Genomic DNA, 12,131 nt, shown 5'->3' with positions numbered 1-12,131 from the left:
TCCTTGACCCGTGTGGAGCTGGCCCACGCGCAGTGCTGATGTGCACAAGGAGTGCCCTGCCACGCAGGGGTGTCCCCCTTGTAGGGGAGCCCCAAGCGCAAGGAGTGCACCCCGTAAGGAGAGCCGCCCAGCATGAAAGAAAGTGCAGCCTGTCCAGGAATGGCACCGCACACACAGAGAGCTGACACAGCAAGATGACCCAACAAAAAGAAATTCCTGTGTCGATTACAACAGAAGCGGGAAAAGAAAAACACGCAGCAAATAGACACAGAGAACAGACAACTGGGGCGGGCGAAGGGGAGAGAAATAAATAAATAAATCTTTTTTTAAAAAAACTTAAAAAAAAAAGGGAGGATCTTAAATTGTTCAATACCTACTATATATTGCTTATTATAAGGCAATATATAGACAGAATATATAAGCAGAATTCTAAGTGCTTTACATTGAATATTCCATACAATTCTCATGACAATTCTATTAATTCATATGAAATAAAAAAATCTATGGTACTTAACATATCTTCAACTCTGCTGCTGCATATTGTTTTTCTCAAAAGATCCTCCAAATTCCCTGTTGGAAAAATGGTAACTCAAGAGATAGTGGTAATACATAATAAATTTCACTGAAGATATGACTATCTCAAGATTGATTAACTGGTGAGATCGGCACAAATTTAATACAATGCTCCATTAATATGTACTTCAAATATAAGCATTTAAGTCTGCCCATTATCATGATTAACATTTTTCAGGATGATAATCTCAGAGCCATTTCTGTTATGATTACAAAAATGTAGCTTTAATAACTACTTTGAAATGAACATTGTGATAGAAGTTCATAACAAAATTAAAGTGTTCAGTAATGTTCTTGTATTAAAAATGACTAAAGATGAGATCAATTTTAAAGGCAAAAAAAAAAGAACCAACCAAAAATATCCCATAAAACCATACATACACAAAAACCAGAAGACAGTGTCAGCCTTTAGGAATGCATTGTAATTCTGGATGTAATTTTGTGTCTGACTTCCAGTAATATTAATCAATTATTTAAAATCAGATGGAAGAAGGAAGTGCTTTTAGATGTGGGCTGATGTCATAACTTATGTTTTCATTAGCACAGAATAGCAAAGCATTTAATAGTTCTTTAAGAAATGTAGATCTCATTTCAAAAATTTAACATGAACTTTTATTTTTCATTTAATAAGCAATAGATTTTTTAAAATATATTATATAAATATATATGCATGTAATTTCCAAGAAACAGCACAGGCCTGCATTAAAAATTAGTGAGCAATAAGAAATAAAATTAGAATATATTCATAATAGAGTACAAAGAATATACACAATGCCAACTTGCATAATTCAGACAAAAATGTTCTAATTTTATTGCTCCCTGCCCACCCCCCCCAAAAAAAAAATTTCAGCAGATAGAAGCACTTTAACCAAGGATATAGAGGAGAGAGTAGCACCTTTGGTCACTAAAATGATTGTCAAAATTTATTTCTCAGAAGCCTAAATAAAGTATTTAAGATTTTGTAAAGAAAATAAAACTAATTTAATATATTCCATGAAATTTTGCTACTGCATATTTCAGCATTTGCATAGAATATTTGACTGACAAATAAAAATGAAACTTTGAAAACAAAGATCAATTTTAAGATAAGGAAAATGCTACAGGTGTTTTCTATATCCTACTTTGAAAATTAGCCAGAGAATTCCTCTAAGATACATTCAGCCTGCATCATAGAATACTGTAGTATTAATAATCTCAAGCCTTCAATGTATTTCAATAAAGCTAGATAATTTTTCTGTGCCTGGCACAGAGTAATTTTCTAGGCATTAAAGTTGTTATTATAACTAAGATAACATCCTTGTCCACAAGGAGCTCACAGTCTAGTAATAGAGAGATGAATTTGAAATATTCAAAACTGCAGGTAAAATCCACAGAGGAATTCGACATTTGGTTTAAATTTTGTTATGTGGTGAAACTAAGAAACTACAATAGAGATTTTTCTAAAACACTAAGTCCATATAACACTGTAATATAAATGAGTCAACTGGTAAATGATTCAATACTGAAACAGTTTTGCTTAAACGTGGAGGAGAAACACAATCAAATGAATATACTTTTAAAACAATCAACAGCATAATACATTCCTGATTTAAATCAATCTGCCTTATGTTTAATTAAACAACAAAATATGTATTTGTATGAAAATGCCAGTTCTTTCATTTTTGGTTAATTTTTCCCACATATTTTATTTGCCAAGTGCAGAACTACAATATATATAAACATTTCAGAAATAAAAGTTATTCCTTAAGAGCAAATCACAATCACTTTAAGTATAATCATCTGTAAGAAGGCAAGATGAGGATTTTATTTTATATATTTTAACTTTGATAGGCATTTAAATGAGTCATTTTAAACTTAATTTTTTTTTGAAAAATGATATATGTACAGCCATGACTTAGGTCATGTAAAACACCTGACTAGATCACCTTATGTGTCAAAGAAAATTATCTTTTTATTTCAACTATCACAGTAACCCTAGTTGAGGACCATGTGACAATATAATTTTTTTCCCGTGATGGTCGCTAAGATAGCTGTAGAACAAACTATATTTTGATTTTTTTCACTTACAAATAATAGAAATACAGCCTTATATACAATTTGTATTTAAAAAATAATTCTACAGACTAACCCCAAATCTAAAGTTAGCCAGATAAAGCTATTATCATGCAAAGTTTTACATTTATTTTATTAACAAGTTTTACTTACCACTTTTATTCCAACAATCTTATGTTTAATATTTGTCCCTAATTTAATAATGGGACATGATTAGAAAAAAAATATGGCGAAGGAATAAAACAAGTGAAAGGATATTTTTTTTAAAATCCTGAAAAATGGGGAATGATACATTCTAGGAAATATTTAATCTTTACACTGATTTAAAATGGAGGGAAATTCTTTCAAATAAAAAGCTTAAATCAAATGTCAACGATTTTAACAAATATTTGGAGAGACCTTATCTTTCATGTTCAAAAGAGAAATTTCTGTATCTGATATATCTAATCAATGTGCTATCTCAATTTTATAGTCATAAGAAAAAAGAGGGCTTGTATTTAATCGATGCATTCACTGCAGTTATGTAGACCTACTTCCTGGTCAGGATGGCACAACTGTTATCAAGTGTTTATCAAACCTTTAGTAAGAAATATTTTTAGGGTAAATATCCTCAATGAACTAAGCAAATAAATACTAAGTCCAGGTTACTGGTTTTCTATTTTCACAGGGTGAATTCTTAATAGCACCCAAACTTCCCCACCACTAAGTGACTTTTTTTTTTCCTGGAAGAGAAAAAAAGGGAAAAATCTAGAATGATTATCTATTTACAAGTCTGGAACATAGGTAGATAGTATCTCTACGATAAAAGAAGCTCTAGTTTTATCATTGCCAGACACACCTGTGTTGTTTAAGTGGCATATCGTTTTAAAAGTAAGAATTTTTGAGAAGTCTGATCTTTAAAAAGTTAACTTATCCTCAGAGTCTAGATCAAGAAATACTGTAGGGGTGAACTCCAAGTTTATTCAATGGCAATAATTTTTTGAATACAATTTAATAATTTAAACTTGCATTATATTATCTGTGTTCTGGCATTATACTAGTAGGAAACAAGTAAATTGGTTGTTGCTTCTCAAATAAAATGTGAACATGAATACCAAAGGAATTTATGGGTTAAGACATGGATTCAACGAGCAAAATATTGGAAAATATCTTTTTAATGGCTTTGATAATGCCATATCAGCATATACTGTGCAAAATCATTTATCCACTTGTTATCTTCAAGTTACCCAAAATTATATGCTGTGGCAAGCAGGTTATCTATAGACCCATTTTGTATTTCCAATATTCTTACTTTAAGCCTAACACATAGTGTTTATATGTACTGAGAATTCAGAAATGAATGCATTAAAAAAGTCATTCCCAGCTACTAAAGAATATCTTTTAAAAAGTACACATATTTTTTTTGCATAAAATTCATTGTTTCAATTTTTGGAGCAGGAAGGTAAATTTCCATTGCATTCTTGAGACATTACTCTATCCAGAATTTAAAGAATCAGATTACATTCCTCATAAATATTAAGTTTATTAAATGTGGTTTATAAGTGTATTTCATGTGTTTTTCCAAAACGATACTTTGTACAACTTGCCTACTCAATATATATCACATGTACTTAATATATAGTATGAGGTTCTATTAATGCCAATATTTTTTCCTGTGGAAACCAAAAAGGCTGGTTACTTTCCTTATTCCATTTAATTAGCAAGGACATATAAGATGAGACATATATCCAAGTTTATATTTCTGAAAATATCTCTGAGAGGGTTATAAGACACAGGCAGGCAAATATTCTCCAAATTAAGGTTTACTGAAATAATTTTGCAAAGTATAATTCAATTTAGAGAAATGTATTCATTTTGGATATAAAGGATTTATCAATAGGGTTGGAATATGTATTTCCGGGAAAAAATTTTATCCCCTCCATAAAGTTTAACACTATGAATAGGATGGTTTATGTAGGACAATGGAGGAAAAAAAGTGGATTAGAAGTTAAAAGACAAAGGTTGCATTTCCAATCCTGCATTCACTCAGAAGATAAGTATATGTTTAGGCAAAGTTCTTAATCACTTTTGCCTTATGTAAAAATATGGAAGTCTAACAAACTTAACTTAGAGGGTTGGGAAGAAGAAATTAATTAATTAAATAAATATTATTCACATATAAAAATACCAGAAACAAAATACTATATGACTCAAAATACAATTACATCTAATTCTTAGGAAATAAACATTTCACTTTACATGTCCTTTCTCATTAAATCCAGAAGTATTCATACTTTATTTAGAAATAGAAAGTAGGTGGTAGAAAATAAAGTTCATTGACTAGCATATTAAAAACTCTGTTCTCCTGAACAGAAGAATTTTCCAAGTTTCTCATATTAATAGAATTGTGGAATATCAGTGATTCCATACAGAGCTTCTCTTGCTTACTTTTCCATATTTGAATTAAAAAGAAATATGCATGAAGAAAAAATTTGCTGAAATGATAGAATACATGATCACTGAAAATTAGTCTACTGAAGTCTCCTGAATATTATTCACCTCATTAATAAGTATTTATGAATGAAAAATATGGATCTCACCTAATTAGAGGAAGCATAATTAAACCCTCCAAAGAAACAAAAGTTCTATAATAAAATTGTATATAATTAGATGAAAAATGCTAAAGAATCTGACCTAAACATTATGAAAATCAAAGAAAGGAAAATAATTTTAAACAATTCTGGAAGAGAAAAATAAAGTAGAAAGCAAAGCACCTTCCTCTTACAAAAATTTTTAAAATAATTATTAATACTACAGCAATTCTTTCATGAGCAGCACATCAATGAAGTAAAGTGAAGAAAGAGCATTAGGGGAGAGAAAACTAAAATAAACCAGATCATAAAGCCTTGTAAAGAGCTAAAATCTAACAAACATTTGAAAACAGAGAGGAGAAAATCAGAACTATAAAAATGATGTGAGATAAGCAAACGATTCATTTTTAAATTGTATCAACACAGCTAGTTTATACAAGAATCATAACCAACAATGGAAAATTGGGCCACTCGGCTTTTGAGTTCATTTTTTAAATGAGAGATTATTTACATTCACATGGATATGTAGAAATCACACCTAAAAAGTAAGTGAGGTGAGTAAAGTCAACAAGATCATAATTCTAGTTATCTCAGTAATTTTGATGCCATTTTGTATTGTGAACTGTTCTGGTATGGAATTTGCCTCATGGGATATATTGGAGATGTTACTACACTGAAAGAACCTGAAGGAGGATATATAATGGGGCTATGCTATGATGGTATGCTTTGTTTCTCAAAGATGCCAGGCACTTTGATCATAATTACCAAGGACTGGAAGGTCAGTTTTTTCTAGACTCTTTAAAAGCGTATACAATTAAATATTATGCATAAGGAAGACTTGTATTACCGTATAATCCTAAATTCTATAGGATTATATGAATATCTCCCCTACCCAGGAATCCTCAAGCCTACAGTCACACGAGTTCCCATGTGATGATGAGTGGCCATGGCTAAAAGTGTATCCTGTTGGCTCCAGGAATATGGTCAATTCTGTACATAACAAATAAATATGACCAGATGCAGCATGGATGCCTATGTGAAGTATACAGTACATCAGAAGTGCATCATCTGAAGTAGAGACAAGGAGAAAAATATTTCTAAAGACTTTGAACATCCAGGAGAGGATGAGAGAAATGGCACTTGACTCTATAGGATGAGTGAACGGAAAGGAGAATGATAATTAAGATGTTGAGGGAAACTTGAAAATGAATTAGCGTTAAGGGGTCAGTTGTATTAAATGATGAAAATGAATATCTACTGTGTAAACGAACCAAATCATTTGTATCTCATAATCATTTTTGGTAGCTAGTGATGATATTAATAGAAATAATTACTAACATTCTAAACATAATGTTTCATAGTAAGTACTTTTTATTTTCTGAGTCCAGATAAATAGCAACAAATATGGGAATGACTTATAAAAAATAACATTTTATTTCTAAATCTAACCTCAGGAAATATACTATACTTGAGTGACGTAAACATGTCTATTTTTATCAGAAAAAGTCTGATTAAAAGAATTCTGGCTATTATAGAACCATTACCATTATTTGGGATAATTTGCATTGGATAGAAAAGTAGGCAATTTAATATTATATATTCAGGTTACAGCAAATACAGTCTCTAATAAGCACTAAGCAAATCATAATACAAACTGCAGCTAAACCTATGGGTTTACCATTAAGGTTTAAATTTTTTGCAACTGATTTTTATCTACTTTTGCTTCTATCTATTGCTTCTAAGGGGAGGCAGAATGGTCATGAACACCCTATAAGCTCTTCCTGCTTCTTGAGAAAACTGAGTTTTAGTTCTGGTTCTGTCATATACTAGCATTAACTTTTGCTAATTGACAATTTGCTGAACTTATTTTAAGTCTGTTTTTTGTTTTATTTTACTCATCTGTAATATCAGGCTAACAACCTCTACCCATGGCTTTGGTTTGAATATTAAAAGGCATACATAGGCAAAATGCATAATACATAAATATTGATTAAACTGAATGGTTTTCTATTAAATTGAATGGTTTTAAATTTCTATTATTAAAAGTTCACTACAGTACATATATGAAAAGGATTTTAAAAGATATTTTTGGATGGAAAGTAGATTTCAACTATCTGATCAAGGATATCTACATATTTATATCATACATCTGGGGTACTTTTTCTCAATTGTCGTTTTGTGCAGAAAAGGATGAGTACAAGTACCTATATTTTTAAAGTGTACATTCCCACAAATCAAATCTAATTATTTCACTTGTTTGCTGGTGTCCAGGTGAGGCCCACAGGCCCATGAGCTAAGGTGGTTGGAACCTGGAACTAAAGAATTATGTGAATTCACATACAGAAAACACTGTATCACCCACTGTGAAGTACATTGCAGCCTGAGCCACTGACTCGTAAACATGTGCTTGCTGGACTCAAAAAGGATCAGGAAGGAGAATAAGGGTAGGTCAGGACAAGTCCATATCTAGCGTCCTATTCATAAAATATTAAGCATATTTAAGGTTAAATGCTGAAAAACATGGGTCCTCAGTTACTAAGCATTCAAAAGCATGATAAATTTAAACTTTTTCAGATTACAAATGGGAAAAATATTAAATAGCCAGGAATCATAAATTATTTTGATACTCTGGTTAATAACTCCTGTTCTGTACAATTTTGTAAAGGGGGAATGGGGTTTAGTGGAGATTTTAATGGTGTATACTGACATGGCTTCATGCTATATTGAATATCTAAAACCTCTAATTTCCCAGGGAAGAAATATGCTCAGCACTAATTGTTGCAGACATAGAAGTCAATTATATTCCCTCCTCTATTTATGTGACTATATTGTAATAAATATTCTAGTCTGATATTCTTTTCTCAATCTTTGAAAGATTCTGTTAAAGCAACAAATATTTTAGCTAGGTCAAGGGGAGGAGGGAAGGAGGCAGGAAGAAAGACAGAAAAAGAGGCTAAACAAGTGGAATAATTAATTTTACCCTGGAACAATCCCAGATCCTGTATGTGAGTTTATGTCACTATTTCAAGTGTGTTTTAAACATTTATATTTGGGACTTAATACATGTGCATGTTTGCAACTTTGGACAGTGCTGCTGCCAGGTAGGTGTCACTGTACATATCTTATATACTTCAACGAGCAATTTCACTTCCCTTTCTTTTTATAACAATTCAATATAATCAGTGTTAGAAATTAAGGGTTAATGAAAACACAAGAACAACAACAAAATAAACTGAATTCGTTCGGACTTAACAAGAAACTCATTAGTAAGAAAATACACCTCCCATCAAGGAGAGGAAACAGGAAGAATGTCCAGGCCTCTGCAATGTCCCCATCAGCAGGTCTCCACCAGTTGGTGATAAAAAGGACTACAGTTCAGAACAAAAACTTTATTTCCCTCTGGAGTTCTGATATCTGTATTAATTACACGTGCATCTTCCGGGAATTCAAGGTATTTTTTGAAAAAGTTTAAAGTTAGGTAAGTCCTACATGATTTATGATGTTGCACATCTTATAACAAGCCAGCGTTGGATATAAAAGCACTAACAATACGAAAATAATTAATTTAAGAATCAAGATCAGAAGAAACAAAATTTAAAAGCCATATATCTGCCATGTTTTCCCTGATTTATTAACCTATGATATTGGCACATCTTGTTTTACTTAATATTTGAAAAATACAAATGCTTCTTATATGCAAAAAGTGAATGCTAAAAACAAAATAAGGAATTTTACATAGCTTTCTAAATATTAACCACTTGCTTCAACAGTGCATAAATGTTTTATGAATCAAATCCTCAATGCTAACTATTAAAAAACCTTGGTATCCAGGTACCTCCTTATAGGAAATAAGGACAGTACCTGCCTCTACTCCAATAAAAAATCAAAAGCAAATTCCCTTGACATCTTAAGTTATATCATTTTAAGCCAAGCCCTACTCCCCCTCACATTCTTGCACCCGCCAACCCAATCGTATCACTGCACCATCATCCCCATCCACTGCCCAACAACCCCTTCCATCGTATCATAGATTTTCCCCATAAATAATTAACCCTAAATGCTTTTTATTAATCATAATCCTAATTTAAACTTTAGATTTTTGATATAAATATTTATCATTTTTGCCAAAAAGCACAAGTTCTTCATGTTTACAAGTACTTTCTTAAAGTAGTATTTATAGCTTAAAAGCACAGCACTATCGTAAGTGTCTGTATTCGAGTGACTCAGATTCCCAGACATTTTTGCAGTTATGAAAATGAGAAACTGCTAGTTTAAGCTGGACAGCAATATTGCAAGAAGCTTCTTGCTACCATCTTATAAGCTATACACACATTTCCAAATCACACAGTCTGAAAGTGCTTTAACAGTCCCCAGGTCCAGTTATGTTCACAGGCAGCAGAAAGCCTAATCAGTAGAGGGCAGGATTTTCAAGTGCTGCGATTCCCATAATAAGAGGCATTTTCAGTGACTGAGTAAAAGACCCGCTTGTGGTTTTTGTTTTTGACTTTTGCATTTTGCGGAGGGGAGGGAGCTGAGAGAGTTTATAGGGATCGTTAATGTTAATACCACATCCCACTCCTAGCTTTACTTTGATTACTCATAACAGTAACCCTCTGATTACATCTATGTTTTAGGAAAAATTAGAATTAGGCCTATTTGTATGCCTGCCAACAGAATTTCAGTTTACCCTACTATGTTTAAGTATGACAATGAGTCTGGACTGAGGCCCAGTTAAAAGAAATCCCCAGTTAACTAATTTCAGGATTACAAACCAAAAATTGTTTTAAAATCGATGGCTATAACTCATTGCTAGGAGTCATTTAGACTTTTAATTTGATTTACTTATTATATAAAAATTCTGAAAATTGAGGGTTCTGTTCTCTAGCTCCAGGTACTAACAGGCCCTTTAAAGAAAATCATGTGCATAGATTAATCATGTTTAATAGCACTCAGAAAGAATGGCTTAAAATGGAGTTTTTCCCCTTTTCTTTATAAAACTTGTTTTATATACACAAACACTTTTTATTTATATAGTTAGTTGCATTTTTGAATTAAGGGCACCCTTATTTTCAATCTATGTTCTTTTCTTTAAAAATCCACATTATAAAGTCATATGCAAGTAAAATATACTTCTTTTGTTCCCAAGGATTTTTTTTTACGTAAAAAATTACTGTAATAATATTCTTTTTGAACATGTTTGACTTCTGTTCTTCAGATAGCGCATGTGTATATGTAGGATGTGAGTGTGTATGTGTGTGGGGAGGATTCATTTTTATAATTTAATATTGATTATAAATGAAATATGGAGATCATTTTATGGGATTAAACATACTTCTTTTAAACACTTAAACTGGGGGTTTGAGATTCAGGTCTCTACATATGATGATCAAGATTACCAGCCACTGGAAGACTTTTAAAAAAATTAATTAGTATTTTAGCTACCATACCCCAAAACATATATACGGAAGTAAACTCAGTGCAAGGATGCTTTATCTGTATAATATCGAAATTTAACTGCCTAAATAAATACATTTTAAATAATTAACTAATTTAAAATTTATCATAGAGGAAAATCTCATCTCTACCCTTAATTGTGACTCCTCCTGTCAAATAAAAACCTTTCTAATATTTTGAAAAAAAGTACTTCTAAGAAAAGTCATAAACACTGAAATGAAAGATGAGATTCTTGTTAAATATTAGTTTCCCTTTCTGAGGGAGTACCCTCTGCTCCTGGAATTTTGACTTTAACATTTAAAGTTTTAGATTTGTGCAAGGGCTGAGATTCTTTGGAGTGAGGGTTATGTATTTTCTTCTTTGCTTGCAGCTTCTTTTCCTTTTCAAGCAATCTGTAGTTTATAGCATTGCCAATGAGCAACCATATGCTTGATATGACCACAATGATTCCACAGGCTATGTACATGTATTTATATTGTCCAGTTGCATCCACCAATTTACCTAAGAGACAAAGAACATCTTTGAGAGGCATAATAAAACAGCATAAAATTATAAAATTTTCAAATAAATTCTTTCCCAGATACAATGTATAACTACTTCATATTTAAATTAACTGTGAATGAGACTTTAACAAAGGAAAAATATTCTACATTATGATCTCTACATACGCATTGTAAAGGCCTGGATAGGAACTTAAACCATTATATTACCAGTAGATTTAATTTTTTAGAAGTTATTTCCCCCAATAAAAATGTGTAAACAAGATAAATTAGGTATGTAAATATTTGTATATGTATCCATAAATATATACATGTCTGAAGTATACATTTATATCTATATATAGACATATGCAGATAAATATATATATTTGCAGCATATGCACAGATTGTTTCAACCTTTTCATTCTTCCTTCTCTCTTCGTTAAAGAGGGGAAAACTACATTCTTTAGGAAAGTCCCAAAGGCTCTTAAAAGGTTCCTGATGGTGGCTAGTATATATAAAATGCTTTCTCTGTGCCCCACACTAGGCTAAGCAATTTTGTGTAATATCTCATTTAATTCTTGCAAGAGTATTATGAAGTAATTTTACCATGGTTACATAGCCAGTGAGTGATATAATCTGGATTCCAAGCCAGGTTTATCTGAATCACATATTCTTTTTTTTTTTTTTTAATTTATTTCTCTTTCCTACTCCTCCCCCCCCCCCCCAAGCTGTCTGCTTTCTACGCCCATTCACTGTGTGTTCTTCTGTGTCCACTTGTATTCTTGTCAGTGTCAGGAATCTGTGTCTCATTTTGTTGGGTCATCTTGCTACATCAGTAGTCCGTATATACGGCGCCATTCCTGGGCAGGCTGGACTTTTTTCGCTCTGGGCGGCTCTCCTTACAGGGTGCACTCCTTGTGCATGGGGCTCCTCTTCGTGGGGGACACCCCTACGTGGCAGGGCACTCCTTGTGTGCATCAGCGCTGAGCATGGGCCAGCT

At 32.1% G+C, this 12,131-nt stretch overlaps 1 protein-coding gene across 8 annotated transcripts in view; it reads right to left on the bottom strand.

The window, feature by feature from the left end:
• Positions 1 to 6,543: 6,543 nt before the first annotated feature.
• Positions 6,544 to 12,131, bottom strand: part of SLC16A7 (solute carrier family 16 member 7) — a 209,704-nt gene continuing 204,116 nt past the window's right edge. For all 8 annotated transcript variants that reach the window (XM_004467664.5, XM_004467666.5, XM_058308347.2 and 5 more), the window contains one exon: positions 6,544 to 11,150. In XM_004467664.5, the coding sequence (XP_004467721.1) occupies positions 10,885 to 11,150 (266 nt within the window). In that variant the 3' untranslated portion in view covers positions 6,544 to 10,884. The remainder of the gene's footprint in view (positions 11,151 to 12,131) is intronic.

Source organism: Dasypus novemcinctus, chromosome 12 (genome assembly GCF_030445035.2).
Source record: "Dasypus novemcinctus isolate mDasNov1 chromosome 12, mDasNov1.1.hap2, whole genome shotgun sequence".
Lineage (NCBI taxonomy): Eukaryota > Metazoa > Chordata > Mammalia > Cingulata > Dasypodidae > Dasypus > Dasypus novemcinctus.
Note: the sequence above shows the minus strand (reverse complement) of the source record. Positions and strands in the feature narration are given on the sequence as shown.